Source organism: Polypterus senegalus, chromosome 16 (genome assembly GCF_016835505.1).
Source record: "Polypterus senegalus isolate Bchr_013 chromosome 16, ASM1683550v1, whole genome shotgun sequence".
NCBI classification, from domain to species: domain Eukaryota; kingdom Metazoa; phylum Chordata; class Cladistia; order Polypteriformes; family Polypteridae; genus Polypterus; species Polypterus senegalus.
The window spans coordinates 24,206,846-24,227,914 of record NC_053169.1 but is presented as its reverse complement, the minus strand read 5'-3'; the positions used below and the strand labels follow the sequence as shown (position 1 = coordinate 24,227,914).

General features: G+C 39.5%; 1 protein-coding gene across 2 annotated transcripts in view; it reads right to left on the bottom strand.

Annotated features, from left to right (window-relative positions):
* Positions 1-12: 12 nt before the first annotated feature.
* The window catches only part of rin2 (Ras and Rab interactor 2), a 213,659-nt gene continuing 192,602 nt past the window's right edge, over positions 13-21,069 (bottom strand). For both annotated transcript variants that reach the window (XM_039738550.1, XM_039738551.1), the window contains exons 10-13: positions 19,259-19,564; positions 13,932-14,063; positions 9,254-9,417; positions 13-7,482 (exon numbers count right to left, since the gene is read on the bottom strand). In XM_039738550.1, the coding sequence (XP_039594484.1) occupies positions 7,162-7,482; positions 9,254-9,417; positions 13,932-14,063; positions 19,259-19,564 (923 nt within the window). In that variant the 3' untranslated portion in view covers positions 13-7,161. The remainder of the gene's footprint in view (positions 7,483-9,253; positions 9,418-13,931; positions 14,064-19,258; positions 19,565-21,069) is intronic.

The window sequence follows — 21,069 nt, the reverse complement described above, 5'->3', positions numbered from 1 at the left end:
AACAACCACAAAATCATTAGATACTTATGGACTTTATTAAACATGGACATTGTAAAATGATCATTTATGACAATAATATAATTTCATACATTGCTTGGTTTTCACATTTAGATAAATGCATTTTATCATTTTCTTCTCTCTTTAGTCCCTGGGCAGGTGGACAATTTGAAGTAACATGCACTACCACCGTTATGGAAGGGGCCGGGAGCTTCTTAGGCACAGAGCCTCCTGTAGAAATATGACGGTAAACTTCCTTTATGATTCACCAGCAACACTGAGAATCTAAAATTAGACACTGAAACTCTTAACAGAAAGCTTTATCATGACAGAACCGACTTTCTGAAAGATTCTGGGCGTGAGGCAGATGTGCAGATTCGGAACTGCAACACAGATGTCACGAGTCCTCTGAAACAGCTGGATTCTTTGGCCTCAGAAAGGACGGCCTTACCATCATTTTTCAATGCTGCGCTACATGGAGATTCCTGCTAACACACAAGATGATTTCTCCGACTTCTTGAACAGATTTTATGACCTGCACGGCTGCTCCTTGGCCCGTTTTCAACTGATGTATAAAATGTCAAAAAATGAATTCAAGGAAGTGGGAAGCGAGTGGGAGCTCAACACTTGTGCTGTTCATGGGAGCTCTGCACCCGACCGCTTCTCCTGCCTGCTGGCCCACTGCTCTTAGTGCTTTAGTGTTTGGCTACAACAGCTACCTGCGCTCTCCGCGTTCGTTACGTTCCACGGCCATCTTCACCACTTTCTGTCGCTTCCATTTCCACTGCTTCTGCAGAGCTGACTGAGCTCAAATTGTCTGCGAGCGTGAATAATTAAAAAGGATTATTTCTTAAGAATGAAGAAATTGTTGACTTGTTTTTAATTTCCTTTCAAGTGCATTTCTTATTTTAGCTGGTGATTCACCCAGCAATTGCAAAGTAAGCCTTTTATAAACACAAATAAAAGAAAAGGAATGAAAAAAAAGAAAGAAAAGTCACATTTGATTTGGCACTAATAGTTCAGTTTACAGGAAACCACCAGAACACATAAAGTTTCCTCTCTGCCAAACTAAGACAGCATGTGCTACGCCATTTGTCACAGCAAGTGTAGCCGACACATCCACGTCACTTCGCCATGCGATTAGCAAACAATTTGAACCCCAAGAGAACCTGAAATGCGAGGTGACAAAAGGACGAAGAAGAGTCATCACCTATACGAGTGCTCACCTCGGCTGCCTCCTATATGGCCTCGCTCTGCTCAATGCACATACAGCATGTCGCGTGTGAATGGCAAGTTGCCTGTTAATGCATCACACGTGATAACAACGTAAAATATTCAGCATATAATATTTTTAAAAATGGAGTTATCTGGTGTGAATAAGAGCGGAGCATCTAAAGAAAGTCAACTGACACCGGCAGGGCCAGCGTGTGAACGTGTTAAACTGAGACAGCTGGTTATATTATAGGTTTCCTTTATTCATAAAATTAAATGAGGATTAGAAAGTATTTATTTAATACAAAATACTGAGGTATAAATTTATTGTTGTATCCTTAGGAGATATTTAAAATAAAAAACACAAAATGGTAAATTCATTTTACAAAATGCTCTAACTTCTTTAATTCTTGTCAGTATTAGAACGGCCAGTTTGATTGTAATTTATATTATTTCACGTAAAACTGTAGCTATATATTTCAGGCAGAACAATGAAAAACAGAACACAAAACTCTCTGGACTTGCTGTTAAATATCACCGATGCTGAAAAGGCACAAGCGCCTGTCCTGCCTCTCCCTTTTTGATTAACGATTCCTTTAATGCTTTAATTCTTCTTTTCTTAAAAGAAATGCTGACTAAACTCACATCTGTAACAAAATGATTTCATATACGGGTGACATTCTGACACAGATGGAAAGTAATGCCCTTAAGTGTTTCATTGTTTTTGTTTCAGACCTGCTTGCTTCATCCGTGCAAAATGTGAAGCGCTTCCAAAGTGTGGCTTGCAGTGCCTAAGACGAGCTTTTTGAGCTGACTCGGGTTTGTAAATTGGGCCTGTTTTACCGTGGTGGGGTCCTAAGTGACCCCATTTTCCCTTTTCTTCTCTTTACTACGTAGACATTAATTTAGCTCACACTGTAACAAGATCGCCTCTGAGCCAGAGGCCACTGGCATCTACCACAGTGCGAATCTTCAAACCGAGATGCTTCATGCTGTCAGCCTACAGCAATTCAGTTGGCGACGAGGATGGGATTTGCACTGTGGACCCTAGAGACAATGCTGCACAGACAAGGTGGGGGCTTGTGGACGCAGGGAGAGAGATCAGCTGACGTCACAAGGAAGTGCTCCGCTCACCGTTTTCAAAGACGGTCTCTGCTCTCTATTTAAGTCACACTGCAAGGAGATCACTTCTGGGTCAAACGGTGTGGCTTCGTGGTTAAGACACCTGCAGTTACCACAGTGCTTTGTGGTGCGAGTCCATGGCAATTCAGCTAAATGCCCTGCCAAAGACTGGTGCCCCCTACAGAGCGATTTTGTGTCTTGCATCCAATACTGTTTGAACAGCACCCAAGGAATGTGATGCTGAATTTGAATTTGAACGTATTATGTTATGAATGATAATAAAGGACTGACGCATGAAGTCACGATGAAGATGTCAATGAGCCGATGTCTCTACATTTCAGGCAAACTCTCCTCTCATTTCAAAATAAAAATATAAATCAAAATGTACAGTAGGTGCAACGTAACTTAAAACTAGACTTGGGAAAGTTAACCCATTAATTGTTGTGATCAATGGGGCCTGTTTAACATGTTAGAAAATATCGTCAGATCCAGGACTGGCAATGAGACGATCGTGTCACGCAGTGCTTTGGTCGGGGCGGCATTTTCACGTCATTCTTTTACTTTTTTACATTATGAAGCAATAATACATAAAAGTTAACTGTGGACCTAAAGAATTACATACACATCCAGTACAGAAATGATATATTATCTTTAAACATTTTGGGAAATACATTTTGATTTCAAAGTTTCTAACTACACATTTCCCAACGCCTCGCCACATGTCGGTACGTGGTGCTGGTGTTCACTCCTTTGAGTTATAAATACTGCCATGGGTGCAGGGGAGTGTGACGAAGGGGGGTTTATGGCAGTCCTGCAGCAATGCTAAAGAAAAGTAGCCAAGGTAAAAATGACACTCACTCCTTTTTATTCATGTCATGTTTCTGTTCAATTCTATTCATTTCATTTTCATATCACATGTGTACAAAATACATTTTCTTTGAATGGCACTAAACCCAAAATAAGTCTCTCGTACCTCTGTATTCAACTCGCCAGTCTGCCAGGTGGCTTACAGTGCTGACTGCCCTAATATAATGACAACATTCTACGAAATAAAAGTGTAATAATTATCCCTACCCATGATTCCAGTTTGCAGTATTTTCACTAATTTATGCAAAGAACACAACATAACCTCTTAAGTAATGAACGGTGTCAGTTTTTAAGTGAGATAAAAGTTATGGACGTCTTTCTTTTAGCGTGTCAGGAGCAAAGCTATAGGCAGAGCAGTGCTTTCCAACCGTTTTTCTGTGGTGGCACACTTTTTGTAACCCAAATATTCCCGGTTCTACCAGCCACAAAAGCATGAGATCTCTTAAGACGTGCTAAACTGCCCAGCTTGGAGACTGGCATTCGCAGACACAGCACTTAGAGAGCACCTTGGACACATCTTCCAGGCTGCTTTGTCCTTTTGCCCGCTCATACAGGTGGTCCTATAAGGCACGCCTGGGTAGCTCTCATTGCACACCAGTTGAAAAACACTAATTTGGAGTATACTGTATTTATACAGTCGTTGATGGTGATGAACTATTGAGGATGGCATTTGTGGAGTTTTAACACAAGTTTTAAAGAGGTGCTTCTTTCAAGTTGGTCTTTCGCATCGCATTCAAAGTCGACAGTTGTTTCGATTGTTTAATTTTACTTTGACAGGTCTGTGTTTCATATGCTATGCCAATTTAAGAATTAATACACTGGCATCGTTTTCTTATTGCCTTCTTTTCAACTCGCCTTTTAGGAAGGCATTCAAACTCAGGGTGCACTTGCTCACATAGTATTTTGTTAAAAGGTCAGGTTTCAGGTCCTTGTTTAAGTTTAAACTATGCAATTACATTTTTAAAAATTCCTGTGCTCATTTTGTGTATATTTATTTATGTATTTTATGACTGCAAGTTTTAATGTTAGATGTGATTATGATTAATAACATACAATTGTGCGATTCATTTCTTTTAATCAATTCTCAACCCCAATTAAAAATGCATGTTTTTACTTTGTATGAATGAAACATTTGATCTTTTTCACTTAGCAATTTATGAATACAGTTATGAATAGTGTTTTACTCTACCACAAATGACCAGTGAAAAAAGAAGAATACTGTCAGTGGACACCAGCTACAATAATTTAACAAAAGCAAGTGGGTGAGAAACACTGCAGTTTTCCAAAATAACATGATATTTGTAGGGGAACTGAAAAATAAATTATAGATTTCTAGATATCTAGTAAACCGGAAGGAAATTCATGCATGGCCAATTTTATATACTCACATACTTGTTTTCAGCTTTTAAAGAAAGTAGGAAAGTGTTAATTTAAGCCACTTGTGGTTCTTTAAATTCATTTTCCATCCGTAGAGATGTGTTCCTCACTGAGGCGTTACCACTTCCCTAACTTTGCCCCTTCAATGGTGGAGGATGACCGGTGTCTCCTGACGCAGATGAACTCCCTGCGGATAACGCTGAAGGCTACGAACGTGAAGCTGCTGAAACAATCAACAATGAAACTTGGCAATTCCAGGAAATCAATGAAATCACCATGAATTATCCCTTATAGGTAGACCCAACATTTGCTTGCTAAGGCTCACTCTTGCACTGCATTTTGCTTAACTGTAAATGACACGACCGTATCCCAGCCCACCCATTCACATTCACATACCCTTTCTTTTCTCTGACTTTACAAAACTTTCTTGCAACCTCTAAACAGACAACTTTTAAAATCAGCTTAGGACTCTACAGTTTACTGAGAGAATATTGTCCTGAAGAGTACACCGACACACAAAAATCTGGCTTTCTGTCCCTGAAATTCCTCAAAGCAGGCACAAAAAGTTAATTTACTTGTGTAATAACATACATTTATACTCTAAATCCTGCAAGAGAACAACAGTTCTCTTCACGAACCAGTGTTAGGATGTTAAGATGTCCTTAAGACCCCGATTAAAAAGTTAAAAGGGTGAATTGTAATTATCTATAACCCATTTTATCTTGCATTTCTTGTAACTTGGGCCCCGTCCACACCAGTACGTCTTTCTTTAAAAACGCAGACATTTTGTCTCCTTTTCCGCCTTTTGTCCACACTACCCTTAAGTTTTCAACTGACATTAAAGTTTTGAACACACTCTTCCGAGCTAGAGATTTTTAAAACACCAGCATGGCGTTTCCATGTGGATGAGCGTAAAACTGAAGATTTCTGAAAACGCAGCCTCCATTGCACACTGATTGGTTTATGCTTATTATGGGCCTCTTCCCTGATTGGATCCTGCTCTTTACAACATCTCATTCTCTGATTGGTCACCCTTCATGGAATAAATACATATTCCAAAATAGCAGGCAGAGAGGAGTTGCTTTCCATGGCACTTGTTTTATTGCCAACCGGTATGTAATGTAAATTGTGTTTTGTGCAATTTTTAGAAATCGTGGTCAAGTAACTTCTCACCCTGCACGATAAGAGTCGCCAGTCGTACATGTGCTCAAACTACACGAGCACATTCTGACTGATTTGACATGCCATGAGGAAGGTGCTCAGACTACACATGTATGATGATATACATGCATGGCAGCTGATGCACAATGCGTGGCTGGAACTTTCATGATGACATCAGAAAATCAGCCTGTGAGACTGCTCTCACCACAAGACATCCAACTGAAATTTCTGATACGTCAATCGGGCATCGCAGCCCTTGTCATATTGCATGTGATGAGGCTGACATTAAGGCCAACTCAGAAAATCAGTTGACAACTGCAAATCAGGCTTAAACTCGTGCCACAATTTATGCCCATTTTAAGGCATCTATGTAGCGTGTGTGCCCAGTGCAGGCGGACGATTGTTAAATAAGTGTTTTTAGTCATTTCAGTAGGGATGAAAATACTTTAATTAATGATGTCAAGCTGATTTTAAATGAAGACGTAGTAGTGTGGACGTACCCTTAGTTAACAAATGCAGGACAAGGGAGAGACTGCAGATGTAGATGGCAAAAAAGTTAATGCGGTGAAATCTACAGTTCTGCTTGGAATAAAATGAACCTCTTTTTTAAAAAATTCCCTGCTTTAAAAGTTAACAGCCATAATTTAACACCACCAGTGGTGCTCAGTCAATTGACAGTAAATTCAAATTTAGGAGAGACCAACATTTTTCAAAATGTGTCACCAGCTAGAGGCAGAGAACTCCCCTTTTAAAGAGGGTACAAAATTCCCAGTATCTCTGCATACCTTTAGTCAAAGCGTACTGGTCCATAAAGGGTGTAACAGTTTGTTAAATGTTACAAATATACATGCAAACTGTTACAAACCAACATATTCACTTACAAAATAAAATAAAAAAAAATCTCATATTATAAACCACAACCTGCGCAGTTAACCAGTAACTGCTGATCGATTATTTCTAAGACTTGTTTGTACATATAAAAAAAAACTTTACTATAAAATAATATTTAACTTTACAAAAAAATGCAACTGTCTCAGAAAATGTGGCGAAGCTCTGCGTCACCACACTTCCTGAAGCGTTTCTTCTGACGACGTACTGTACCACAAATATGAAGAAGAGATTATCCTGATATTAAGGAAGAACACCCACTTTTCATCAGTCTTAAAAAGAAAATGCCTCGGTGTCAATACTTCAGTGCTCCAAGGTGACGACGGAGTTCTGCTTGGCACCAGCTCTGACGTTTTAAGTTCCCTCAGCACAGACGTAGCCCAGACCCTGAGGTAATAAGTGCTGTACATTTTATAAAGCAAGCTTCCTGAAATTTAACCCAAGCACATCATCTGCCAGCAGAATAGTGTTTTAACAGTACAGCCTGGCTCCTTCCTGTCAAATCGCATGGAAAGTGCCGAAGCAGTAAAAGCAGATTTAGAAATAAATGTTTCCATTCTCTTCATCTGGAGGGACGCAAATATGAAGACTGGTGAGACGTTTGTATACAAAATGAAAAGCGTGAGGCTGGGGGCGGCTATGAAGTTCTGCCTTTATTTTTTGAGGGTAGGTGTCTGATGCCAGCTGCTGACTTGTTTCCTCTGTGACGAGGAAAAGGGCATAACTGTTGGGTTCCAGAACTCGGAACTTGTCGGCACACAGTTCACACACTTCTGCTGTGGTCATGTAAGGCTTTACCATCAACGTTTTAGCCGTGCAACCGCTGATGATTTCCTGGAAGGCCACTCTCAAATAATTCTGTAAAACAGAAACAACAAAAGCAAAAGTAGAAAAATTAGTACAAAGTATGGAAGGTTCTCAAAACCAAGCTATTTACTTTGATTAGTTTGCTACTCAGGATTCACTGTTTTTTTTTTTTTTTATATAACAGCTCGCCCTGTGGTGGGCTGGCACCCTGCCCAGGGTTTGTTTCCTGCCTTGCGCCCTGTGTTGGCTGGGATTGGCTCCAGCAGACCCCCGTGACCCAGTAATTAGGATATAGCGGGTTGGATAATGGATGGATGGATAATAACAGCTGACCGATTCTGCTTATAAAACATTTCTTGTTTCAGCTGAGATCATAAAATCAACCCTTCAATAAAACTTGCACATCACCCATTTATCAAAAAATTTAAAAAGCAGCGTACTTACTACGTTAAAGGACTTTCTCATTTATTATCTGAATCTGCCTAATCCTGCTTTTGAGTTGTGGTGGAGGTAGGAGACAACCTTGGCTAGGGTGCCAATCCATCTCCCTGCACTGGCCTCTGGTTCAAGGCCAGTTTGGAGTCACCAGTGAGCCTGTGATGCACATGTTTGAGATGCAGTGACTGGACCAGGGTTCAAACCCAGACTTCTGAGGCTGTGAGGCAGCAGTAGTAAACACTCTGACTGTGTGAACGTCTGAAAGAGCAGAATACACTCGGAGCACTGGTACCTTTGCATTTTCCAAGATCCATAAAAATAAAAAGCAAACAACTGAACTTTTGCCTTGTGAAGAAGAATCCACTGATTTCTGGTAACTTGTTAGTTTAGAATAAATTCTCTGGGTATATCTAAGCACCCAGTTGCTTTCCAGGTTATCTTCTTGCAACTTTTATATTGGGGGAAATGTGTTAACTGGGGACCTATTTATTTTTCAAATATAGACAAAAATATCAGATGAGACAGTTGGTACTGCCACATCAAAGTCCTAGGTTTGAATTGTGAGCCCAGTCACTGTACAATTTGTCTGTTGTTTTCCTTAAAAATAATAATAATTCTTTACATGTATACAGCACTTTTCTCACTACTCAAAGCGCTCCAGTGATTAGGAAGCCACTCCATCCACCACTGATATGTAGCATCCACCGATGATATTACAGCAGCCATTTTTGAGCCAGTACACTCAAAACACATTAGCTGTGAGAGAGAGATAACCAATTAGAGACAGGCGATGATTAGGGGGCCAGAATGACCAGGTCATGGTGGGTAGTTTAGTGTGGACACCGGGATACACCGTACTCTTTATGAAGAATGCCCAGGGATCTTTTCTGACCACAGAGAATCAGGACCTTGGTTTTACATCTCATCCAAAGGACAGCGACATTTTTACAGCACAGTGTCCCCGTCACTGCACTGGGGCATTGGGATCCACATTCAGACCACAGGGTAAGCACCTTCTGCTGGCCTTGCCAACACCTCTTCCAGCAGCAGTCCAAGCTTTTCCTAGATGGTCTCCCATCCAAGTACTGGCAGGCATGAACATGCTTAGCTTCTGGTGGATGACCTCTTCTGAAGTGCATGTGGTATGGCTGCTTGATGTGGGGGCATGCATGAGTTGGACTAGGGTGTGCCACCCCTCTTGAGTTGGTTCTTGCCTTGCATTATTGTTGCAAAGGTGCAACAAGTACTAATTCAAAATAGTTAGGACTTCACTGATCCATTGTTTACTAAGAACCTCTGATAGACTTTTCTAATTTATTCTCCCTAAATTTATTGTGTTGCTAACAGGTTGCCGGTTTTTGTATGCATAATCAAAAAAACACACCTGAAAATCATCCACAGTGGGAATTGTCCTGATGGTGGTTCTGCGGCGGTGCCACTGGTGAAGAGTGTTTCTAGTTTCTGAGCTCAACATTCTGGCTGCCTGCTCCTCCTGGAAGTTTTTGATCAGGGACATAGCTCCATAGGCACTGGTTAGGTAATAACCACCTAAATAAGAGTAAAGGACAAGTTTAATGTATTTTGCATCAACCATTAAAGTGCATTATCTGTATATAAGGTCAAACAAATGTGCATACAGAATATAGTTTCCAATGCCAATGCACAGGAGACTACAACAAACATTCACATCTATGATTTGTTGAAAAGTATATGTCAAGTAGATTGAAATATTAAGCAAGTTAAGTTTGTTTTCTTGTTGACACTCAGAAGGCAGGTGAGTCTGCTTCACTTTAGTGCTGTTTGGCCTCTTTCTGAAGGTCAAGGAATATTTTATATTCTTGATGTCACTACTTTTTGCTTTGCTCCCCACCCCCACCATAACCTATCGTTTATGGGGTGGAATGAAAACTGTAGATTCATCCACAATTTCGATCTCCGGATTTCGATGGATCTCAACGGCTTAGGGTCCCCTGATACCAAAAACAATGATATCTCGATGATGGGTGTGGTCTGTGTGTCACAGTTTCTTGAGGATGGTCTAGAGCAGGGATGCCCACACTTTTTCGGCTTGCGAGCTACTTTTAAAATGACCAGGTTGAAATGATCTACCCACATTAAAAATACTATAAATATATACTCAGCAAAAAAAGAAACGTCCTCTGACTTTCAAGTGTTTTTACTTTCAGTAAACTTAATGTGTAAATATTTGTATGAACACTAAAAGAGTCAACACCATAAGACATAAACTAAAAATGTTTCACAATGTGTCCCTGAATGAAGGGAGGCTCAAAATCAAAAGTACCAGTCAGTATCTGGTGTGGCCACCAGCTGCTTGAAGTACTGCAGTGCATCTCCTCCTCATGGACTGGACCAGATTTGTCAGTTCTTGCTGTGAGATGTTACCCCACTCTTCCACCAAGGCACCTGCAAGTTCCTGGACATTTCTGGGGGGAATGGCCCTAGCCCTCACCCTGCGATCCAACAGGTCCCAGACGTGCTCAATGGGATTGAGATCCGGGCTCTTCCACTGCGAGGATGATCAGCTGTCCTTCCTGTCTCCCTGTAGCGCTGTCTTAGGCGTCTCACAGTGCGGACATGGCAATTTATTGCCCTAGCCACATCAGCAGTCCTCATGCCTCCCTGCAGCATGCCTAATGCACGTTCACGCAGATGAGCAGGGACCCTGGGCATCTTTCTTTGGGTGTTTTTCACAGTCGGTAGACAAGTCTCTTTAGTGTCCTGCGTTTTTAGAACTGTGACCTTAAATGCCTACTTTCTGTAAGCTGTTAAGGTCTTAACGACCATTCCACAGGTGCATGTTAATTAATTGATTATGGTTAATTGAACATGCATGGAAAACATTGTTTAAACCCTTTACAATGAAGATCTGGAAAGTTATTTGGATTTTTAAAACATTATTGTTGAAATACACAGTCCTGAAAAAGGGACGTTTCGTTTTTTGCTGAGTATATATACTGAGTATACTTTAGACATAAATTGTATGTTGTCGTACCTTGCATAACTGAATAACCTTTATGGTACAATAACAATTCAATACATTTATGGTCACTACAGTATTTAGATATAATAATCTTCATGTGGGAAAAGGCTGACACGCATAAATAAGCAGAGGCAAATAATGCGCTCCTAGAAGGACTTCTTATGCTTAATGATTGAGTGACTCACCCGGAACGATGCTTCGGTGTGCCTGTCTTTGCTTTTTAATTCAGCCGAGTGAAAAATGACGGCTGTCCGATTAACTGCAATTTTAGTTCCCTCTCCTTTCACTTTCTCAGATCGCTTTTTAGAAGGAAGTCAGCTTCGCAGTTTTTATGAACAGTTTGAAAGTGCCTTTCCAAATTTTCCTTCTTTGGAATAGCAATGATAGATTGACAGATCAGACAAACGCACTTTGATTGTGACAATGTGAGAAAAAAATCCTCTTCCAATTCCATATCCAGCCCACACCCTCCCCAAACAATTTTTTTTTTTTAATTCCTTCTTTAGTCGGTATAAATTGGAAGGCTAATTAGATCACAGCAGGAGTTTTATAGTAGCTTACGCGTTTGATCGTGCGTGCAGGATGACCAGTGTGTTAGAAGAGAAGAGATCTCAAACCGGCTGCCCTGTATGTCAATCAAGTGGCAAATGCCATAGGGAGGATATATGATAGACTAACGTTTAAAAATTTTTTTTTAAAATGCAACGCGATCTACCTGCACTACCTTTGTGATCTACTGGTCGATCGCGATCGACGTCTTGGGTACCCCTGGTCTAGAGCTAAAACGGCTGGATGGGAAAAATGCCAAACACGAAACTTAAATCCTTCTCATCAGTTGATATCATAATGACCTATTTTATGATCAGGAAGATCAGCATTAGAGTGGTAAATGATTACTGAAATGTTAGTTCATAGTTCACAATTCAGGTCCCTTGGTTTTTACGGTGCAAAGCCTACTGACATTCACGTTCAAATTTTGTTCTTTCTTGTGATGCTAATTCTAACCTTTCTGATAACTGACCATGTCTCTGTTTCTCAAGTTTTCTTTCTGCCATACTAATTCTATATGAATTAAAGACAAAGCCCTGTTCTTTGTGCATCTTATGCTAATATTGAAAATGTTGATGAGTATACTGTGTGCCAGGAAATGTTAAAGAAAATATGTAGGTGGTTACTTTGAATGATCATTATTAATACTTAGTAAGCAAACTTGCATGTTCTAAAGAAATAGGCACACAAATACAACTGCTTAATTAAAAATACACCTGACTGTAAACGGATTAGGAATTTTTTACTTTGAAAAGGTGAACCACAGGAGTGAAATGAGACGTTCCAGTCCAGCATTTGGTAAAATGCTTACAGAAACCTCCATGCCGTGAAGTTTAGTAGTGGAAAGTTCAGCTGGGTGGTAGAAACCGATGCATCAGGAGTGGGGATCCTTTCACCTCAGACAATACAAAAGGTATACAAAAAAGGTACCAAGAAAGGAAAATAAAAGGCCTTCTGTCACTGAAGAGTTCGTCTACACAGGTCTTACCTAACCCACCTTTTCACCTTAGGCTAGACACTAACCACTCCATTTTCACCTCATTTCTTGCTTGAACTTTGCTTTTTTCTCCTGTCAGTGAGCCTGAACTGTCCTCCCAACTCCAAACTCAATTAGCACTGCACCTCAAAGTGTCCTTAACCCCATCTGCAACTACTGTACTTGAGAACGGTGGCTCCTAAAAGTGTAATCTGGTCCTGCCTGTCCTTACCAGGAACCACGTACTGCCTCCCACCAGTGAAGAAATGTTGTGACCTGTTGCCAAACCCCTGTGGATTTGCATTCTTTTTATACTGAGGGTCAGACATTGCTGTCACCCTGTTTCACCAGATTCGGGGATTACTACATTTCATGATTCAGGCTGCATTTCTGTCTCTTACTCAAGATACTAGAGCTTCCACCTGTTCCTCTCCCATGATACTCAAGATACCTACAAGGATTCCTGCCTTTTAGAGGCTCCAGCGTTTCCATGATTCTCTGATGTAACCACATCACATCAGTGTAAGGGTCTTCCTCTCTCTTTTGGAGATTTAGTTTGGGTGCCTTTTATACTTACAACCCAGGCACCCTTTGTCATTGGTAGTAAGAAAAGGAAACCGACAAAGGGCTTTTAAAATGTACACATTACTTCAGGAACCCAATGAATTAATAAACTCATTCTTAGTTACCTGAAGTTCATTTAGATGATAAAGATGACAGCAAAATTTAAATACTGAAAATGAGCTCTATATGCTGTTCATTTAATCAAGAAAAAAATTCTAAAATACTAGAATTTGCTAAGTCAGTTTATGTGTTCACATAATTAAATTAATTAACAGAACCATTTTTAAGGACCACGAATTTTGAGTAATTTTCTACTTTATTAATGTTTATTGAACTCTTTATTGTAAAAGACTGGCTGAGCTAAAACTTTCTCCACATGTAAAGCAGCAAGTCCTTCAGCCAGTTCCTGCACAACACAGTACCTCATTTATTGAACATTTCTTTTAGAAACATTAACTTGATGCTTAGCGCCTGAATGGTATGATCCTTATCTACCTTTTGTCTCAAATCCGTGAGAACACTGCGTTCAGAGACAAGCTAAACTTTTGGCTTCTGGGAACACAATGGCTTTTGGCTCCTTGCTTCAGTTTAATTAGCATTTGTTTATTTAAAAAACTGTAGTTAAGTTGTGAACTAACAGCAACATATCCTCCATTTGGCTCATTTTGCAAAACACATCCATTTTAAAAGGTGCAGAAACCTGTTGGGAGAAGTTCACTAAACGTGGAGTCCACTGAATGACCGTGACTGGCCTTTGGTTAATTGTTTGGCTCCTGATGGAATATGCAGCCACCGTGGAGCTGAGTAACTGGACACATTCTTTAATTAAGAGATGTTGTAATATTTCCAAACACTTTTAAATGTAAATTGACTTTGCATTTTATTATTACTCTTGAACGGCCAGCAAATATATTTTAAGGGTATCACCTTAATGAATAAATCTCTGAAAAGTGGACTAAAACATTTCCATACCTTCTCCATGGAGCAATGAAGGGTCAAGAAGTTCCATCATGTAGTCAATTTCAAGGTCCAGCTCTGGCATACCGCACTGCGCTACTACATACGTCAGCATGGGAAGGAAGTCGTCAGCCCCATACATCCTTCCTACAGAAGTACAACCAAGAAGTGTTAATCTACCCTTGCTTTAATAACATCAGAGTGATGCCTAACCCTAATAAACAGAACACAAATAACTCCGCTGTTGCTTTTTTGTTCATAATATGAACAACCTGGACACAGGTAAAGTGAAAAGAAAAAGGAAAAAAGAACACTAATACTCATGCAATGTTTGATGGATTGATATTATAATCAAATGTTTTCTTAGCAATGATATGTCTCTGCTAGTGATACTTTAAATGCCCATTATTTTTCACAAATAGAAAAGTGCATTCATCAGCTTAGAATGTTAATAGATGACATTTCCACTAAAAGTACTCTGAAAGCACAGTGATATTTTAAAGATATTTGGTATTTTGACTTAAACTGAAAATGACCAAAAAAAAAATCACTAAAACCTTTTAACATTGGCAATCACCAAAACCTTAAGCAAACAGGCAAAAAAAAAAATTCTACTCAATGGGTTACAATTATGTCACACAATAATTTTACCAGTCATATTTTATATAAGCATTTATCCTGACTGGAAATTAACTATATTAATTTATATATACATCCATTCCTCTTTCCACCGATGCATATCCTAACTCGCTTATCCAGTTCAGTGGTGTAATATCCTGGTAGCAGTGGGCAAAAAGAAGTAACTACCTCATGATGGATCTCAGGGCACATTAATGCCCACAACCACACTCTCTCACATTGGTCAAAATTAGCAGTACCATCTGTCCTAACCTGCAAGTCTCAGGAGTGTCAAAGAAAAAACAGTGGCCTAGTAAAATTCATAGCACTTCATCTGAGACACAAGTCATATCTTTGATATTGGCTTGTCACAAACCCTTCCCGCGCAGACCTCTCGACTGGAGAAGCTCCTTCTGAGATGAAGAGTTTCACTTCCCCGTCAGAAAACACCTGCCATCAACCCTGCATTAAGTTCTAAACATTAAAAGTGTGCTGTTTACTCATCCATCCATTTTCCTACTTGCTTATCCAATTATTCAGTTCTGAACTGCAGGGGAAAGGGTGTTTAATTTATTAAATCTAATTTTTGATGATCGTGTATCAATATTTAACTACAAAAATATCTATTCTTTAATGAACATATTGGTGGCTTTCTGTGAAATACCTTTATCCATCCATCCATCCATTATCCAACCTGTTATACCTTAACTACAGGGTCACGGGGGCTGCTGGAGCCAATCGCAGCCAACACAGGGCGCAATGCAGGAAACAAACCCCGGCAGGGTGCCAGCCCACCGCAGGAAATGTCTTTAAATATTTATAAATAACTTCAAAGTTAAGGAAGCCAATCTCTTAAGCCAGTGGTCTCAAACTCCAGTCCTGGAGGGCCCCAGAGGCTGCAGGTTTTCATTCTAACCCTTTTCTTAATTAGTGACCTGTTTTTGCTGCTAATTAACTTCTTTGGAACTAATTTTAATTGACCTGCTCTTGAAGACTCAGACCTCTTAATTGTTTCTTTTTCCTTAATTAGCAGTCGAACAATAATGAGATACAAAATGAGCCAAAACAGGACAAGCAAATTGTGACCATCATACAATATCTGAAAATAAAGAAAGATGAAGGTCTCAGGAATGTTGTTCTGCTCAGGTCCACATAACATTTTAACTGCACTCTTAGAAAAGAGAAAATCAACAATTTTGGAAGTGTCTAGTATTGCACAATGAGAGCAGTAACAAGCCATGGACTTAAAGAATGGGTTTAATTAATAACAAGAATCAACGCCTAATTAAGCAACTGGTTGGAGTGAAATTGGTTGGAGTTTGAGGTCCTGACTTAGTTGGTCTTCTGTTGGCTCCCTCACTTCACATTTCATTTCTGTTTGGGTGCCATTTAAGGAAAGAAATGAAGCAATTCAGAGGAACGATGAAGAAATGTAGGGGAACACATCTTAAAAAACAAGTCCATTAAAATGAAAGGAAAAGGAGTTAATTAGCAGCAAAAGCAGGTCACCAATTAAGAAAAGGGTTAGAATGAAAACCTGCAGCCACTGAGGCCCTCCAAGACTGGTGTTTGAGACCACTGTCTTAAGCCATGGTCCCGGAAAGCTGTATCAAGCAACATCTACTGTCCAGTAGCTAAGTGCACTTTGTTAAAGTTCAAGTTTTCAAAGGGCACATTTAAATACACAACAGTTTTACTTCCTGCATAATTTTAACAATGCAATCACAACAATGCAAATGCTTTCACTTTAAAACACTTGCAATATGCACAATGCAAAGTGACAGAGTCAGTAAAATGCACTGAATTCTCTTTTCAGACTCCATTACTGAGCCTTCTGAAATGAGCCAAAGATTTCCTTCTAAATGAGACAGATCACTTGTCTGCAACAGAGGTTTACTAACCGGTACGCTGCTGACTTTGCTCTCTTTCTAACTAATGTACCTATTAATCACCAGTTCAAGATTTTTTATTTGGCTATTGAATTTATATAAAGACTGACCTTAAATTAAGTTAATAACAAAAGCAAGTGGTCACTACACCCTGCCAGTGCCTACCCATTTTATTTTCATTACAGACAGGCATTAATGATTCACATTTATTCAAATGATGATTTCATTGAGAGCAACTTACAAATCGTATAGTTTAAATCTTTACTTTCACACTAAGGTTGAGTTGTTTGTTCAGGGTCATTGTGTTGAGGGAATCGTAGGAAATGAATCAGCAACCTTGAGGTTTCAGACTAATTCAAGTTCATGTCCAAAGGCATTTTCAGGCATACAAGGGAATGCAAAGCTTTGTTTCAAGTTGACAGTCGGAGACATAAGCGGGCTGTATGAGTGGGTGGCTTGTCCCAGTTTGGTGTTGCCACAGAAACCGAAATAACAATACAGGTCAAGATCCTAAAAGCGATGACCCCTAATCAGCAGAGAGCTTGCCCAACACTCACCAGTCCGGACTGCCAGAATCCAGAATGAGGTGAGAAGCAAATCAAGTTGTGTGCCAGTGGGTGGCCAGGCCCCAGCAGAAAGGAGCAGCGGCAGCAGCCATGACAGCTCATGCCAGTGTGTTCCTCAGCCGCCCAGCTCCTTGAGACTTCAAAAACTGGCAAAAGGCATAGAAATGAACAGTAGCGCTCTGCAGCTTGCACCCAGCTAGTGCCACCTAAGCAGACGCACAAAGCCTGAAAGGGATTCCACTGCACAGAAGTTCATTGAGGATTACTTGTGTTCTGTGTATTGTATTGTATTTACCCCCTTTTTTGTCACCCACTGCACACCCAATCTACCTGGAAAGGAGTCTCTCTTTGAACTGCCTTTGCCAAGGTTTCTAACATTTTCTTTCCCCTACAAGGGTTTTTTTGTTTGGGAGTTTTTCCTTGTCTTCTTAGAGAGTCAAGGCTGGAGAGCTGTCAAAAGGTAGGGCCTGTTAAAGCCCATTACGGCACTTCTTGTGTGATTTTGGGCTACACAAAAATAAATTGTATTCGATTGTATTGTACAATGACTGCCAAGTGATTATATTTATTTATGTGACCAACATGTATTACTCTGGCACATTGCCTAGGTTTGAAATGAACTGTGAGTTACTAAATGTGTAGTTTGCTTAGGGTTAGGAGCACACACTGATACAGTGCATTGCCGCACTCACCACATGACATACCAACTCAGGATCCTAGATTAGGACTCGAGTGAAGCCATGCGATGGGTGACACCTCAGAACTTCATTAGTTCAGATGGAATGGAACCAATGTGAGGTTTTTTTATGGTGGCTGGAGTGCCAATTTTGCCACCAACCTGTTGGAAGGCCTACATGCAGGGATGGATACAGATTAACGTCATACCCGGGATGGAGCAATTGCAGGTTAAGGGCCGACATCCCGTTAAATATACAGTACACAGCATATTTATGAAGTTCCATCTGCCCATCCATTTACTGAACAGAGCTGACTTGGAGCTGCTGCCTATCCCATGATCAGTGAGCAAACATGGACTGGTTGTCATTCCTTTGCAGATCACACTATGCTACACACACACACTTACACACTTATACCACAGCAATCTATAGACACCAATGAAGAGTTACTGGAGTACTCAAAGAAAAGTATATGTAGACCTTTTCTGTAATATTATGACATTTTTTATTCACAAATATTTCAACTGAAATAGAGAAAATGAATATTGAGCGTTCTTCAAGCATCTATATAAATCAGACAATCCGTAAAGCTGTCTTTACTATTATTTGTAGTACTAGGTTGTTGTACCGTGTTAGCCATTACGAATGTAGAGAAAAGCCAAGCAAAATGACACCTTTTATTGGCTAACTAAAAAGATTACAATATGCAAGCTTTCGAGGCAGCTCAGGCCCCTTCTTCAGGCAAGATGGAATACAGAAAATGGAGTTCCCTGTGTTTATATCCACACACTAGGACAAGAAACAACAATGGTAAATTTTTAAATGAAAACTCTTAAATGTAAAAAATTAATAGGTTCATTCAGGCTAAGATTAATTTAACAGGTGATAAAAGAACAATGTATGGTCGAGATCTTTAGATAAGATAACTGTCCAACAAAGTCCTTTGAAGTTTGTGATGAGTTTTTCAAAACAATGCAGATCTGTAGTCAGGTTGTCTGTGTCAGTCTGAGAGATGCAAACAGTCTTCATATCTGGCTATAAAACTCTTGTCTCTGTATTTGCTCAGACCCGACAGACCGGGATCAACAACTGCAGGAGCTCAGACAAGAGTTCATCAAACAAGGTTATACCCCCAAAACAACAGACACTCAAATACGAAGAGCTACTGCCATACCCAGAGAGAACCTTCTTCTTTGTTGGACAGTTATCTCATCTAAAGATCTTGACCATACATTGTTCTTCTATCTCCTGTTAAATTAATCTTAGCCTGAATGAACCTATTAATTTTTTACATTTAAGAGTTTTCATTTAAAAATTTACCATTGTTGTTTCTTGTCCTAGTGTGTGGATATAAACACAGGGAACTTCAGTTTCTGTATTACATCTTGCCTGAAGAAAGGGCCTGAGTTGCCTCGAAAGCTTGCATATTGTAATCTTTTTAGTTAGCCAATAAAAGGTGTCATTTTTGCAGGGCTTTTCTCTATTATTTGTACAAATTCTGGAAAACCCAGAGCGTATACCCTGATCTATATGATTAACTTTCCACAAGAGTTCATTGGGAAAATGTGGTTTGCCTTTCGTGTTACACCTACCTGAGTTGTTCTCCATGACGGTGTAAATGAGCTTGCATATCCGAAGCAAGAGCATCACCTTCTTCTCAGGAGAGTACATCTTCTGCATGGTGAGGAACTTGTGCCGAATCTTCTCAATCATTATAGAGTCAGGAGCAGTTGCATCTACTCCCAGCTCCTGTGGCGTCTTCTGCTTAGCTAGCTGCAGATTTTCCTTCAGCTGTTTCCATGAGCCGTTCAACTCTAGGAATTCCTTGAGACAAGCTTCAATGTGTCCCTTAAGGGGCTTCAAAATACACTTATGCATTGCTTTCTCAAGGACCACACCTGGAGGAACAGAGGAAGGGAGACATTATTTGCAGTAATGTAACGGCAACTTTTGCTTTCCATGTGTATCTAAATAATCATCACATTTACCTACTCATTTAGAGGAGACAAAGACTTGCAAAAGTCATTGAAGCCTTGGAGATGTTGTCTGCTCAAGTATACTACAAATTTTAAAAACAGTTTTTGACTAATGGCTATAATGCACTAGTGATTATACTACTATTTAAAACAAAATATAACAATATGCAAATCTCATTAATTTATACACTTTATTCCAGTTACTATCATTTATTTTGGGTATCCCAAAAACATGGGAATTTTGCTAACTGGCTAATCTTAATTGGCCTGGCAAGTCAAAGTGTGTTAAGGACCGATCCCCACCCAGGCAGATGTGGTCTTGCATTCAGCATTATAAGAATGGGCTCCACTTCCACACAACTTGAAATATGGACTGAGGTGAACATTAATAGTAAATTACAAATCAATTGCTTTGGCATTTTGTACGTACAGTTAAGAAAACCACTGTTCGAGCTAACATATCACCTTATACAGTGGTGTAGACTGTGCTATTTGTTTAATGTTAATTAGGGTTAGGGATACTTTTGTTCACTATGTCACATATAAACATAATACACATAAAAATGTTATTCCACAGATACAATAACATCAGTCAAGGAACAAGAAATTGATTCATTATTATACACACAACTAATATTCCTTTAGACAACAATATTAAACTCTCAATGTAATAATTCAGTTTGCCAGAATTTCTAGAGCCACTAGAATTCAAAATATTTACAGTACAGGGAATAACAGACTTCTCAAATCTATGCCTTTTAAGTCTTTGGAATCAAAAGCTCTAGCCTGTTGGCAATCGCTGAAACTTTACAAACAGATGATGGCTCCTGTCTGACAGAATACAGTTGGCCTTCTTTTATACCTGCTTGTGACTGAGCTCAGTGAGAGTCGGCCGCCGCAGACCAATAGTCCTGTTACTATTTTTAACAGCATGACGCAGACAGTTTTTGTTCCTAATAGTAAGATTTACAAATCAATGCATGGAAGCAAATGTACCAACAGATTCAATACAACATTATATGTCAGAAAATATTTTTTTTATATTGACGATGGAAAAATGGATATCGACGTAACAATCTCCATTTTAGGTAGTGTGCCATTCCTTACTATTACAAACATATAGGTCCTAATTTCGACCTAACAACGAAAGGCAAGATAATAAAATGTACTGTTATACAGTATTTAAGAAGGTCACCGCAAGCAGTTATTATAAACCTTGCCTGTTACACAAAAGTTAATTTTAACATGACAAGCAAAATGTGCCTAAAAAAACCAGAAACAGAAGTTTGTGTTCAGTTACTGAAGACAAATTGCTTAACATAAGTTCCTTTATTTAAAATAGTAAACAAAAGTAAGAATTATTTAACACAACTTTAAGGAAAGCCGGTCAATATACATGTAAGGAAATATAATAATAATAATAATAA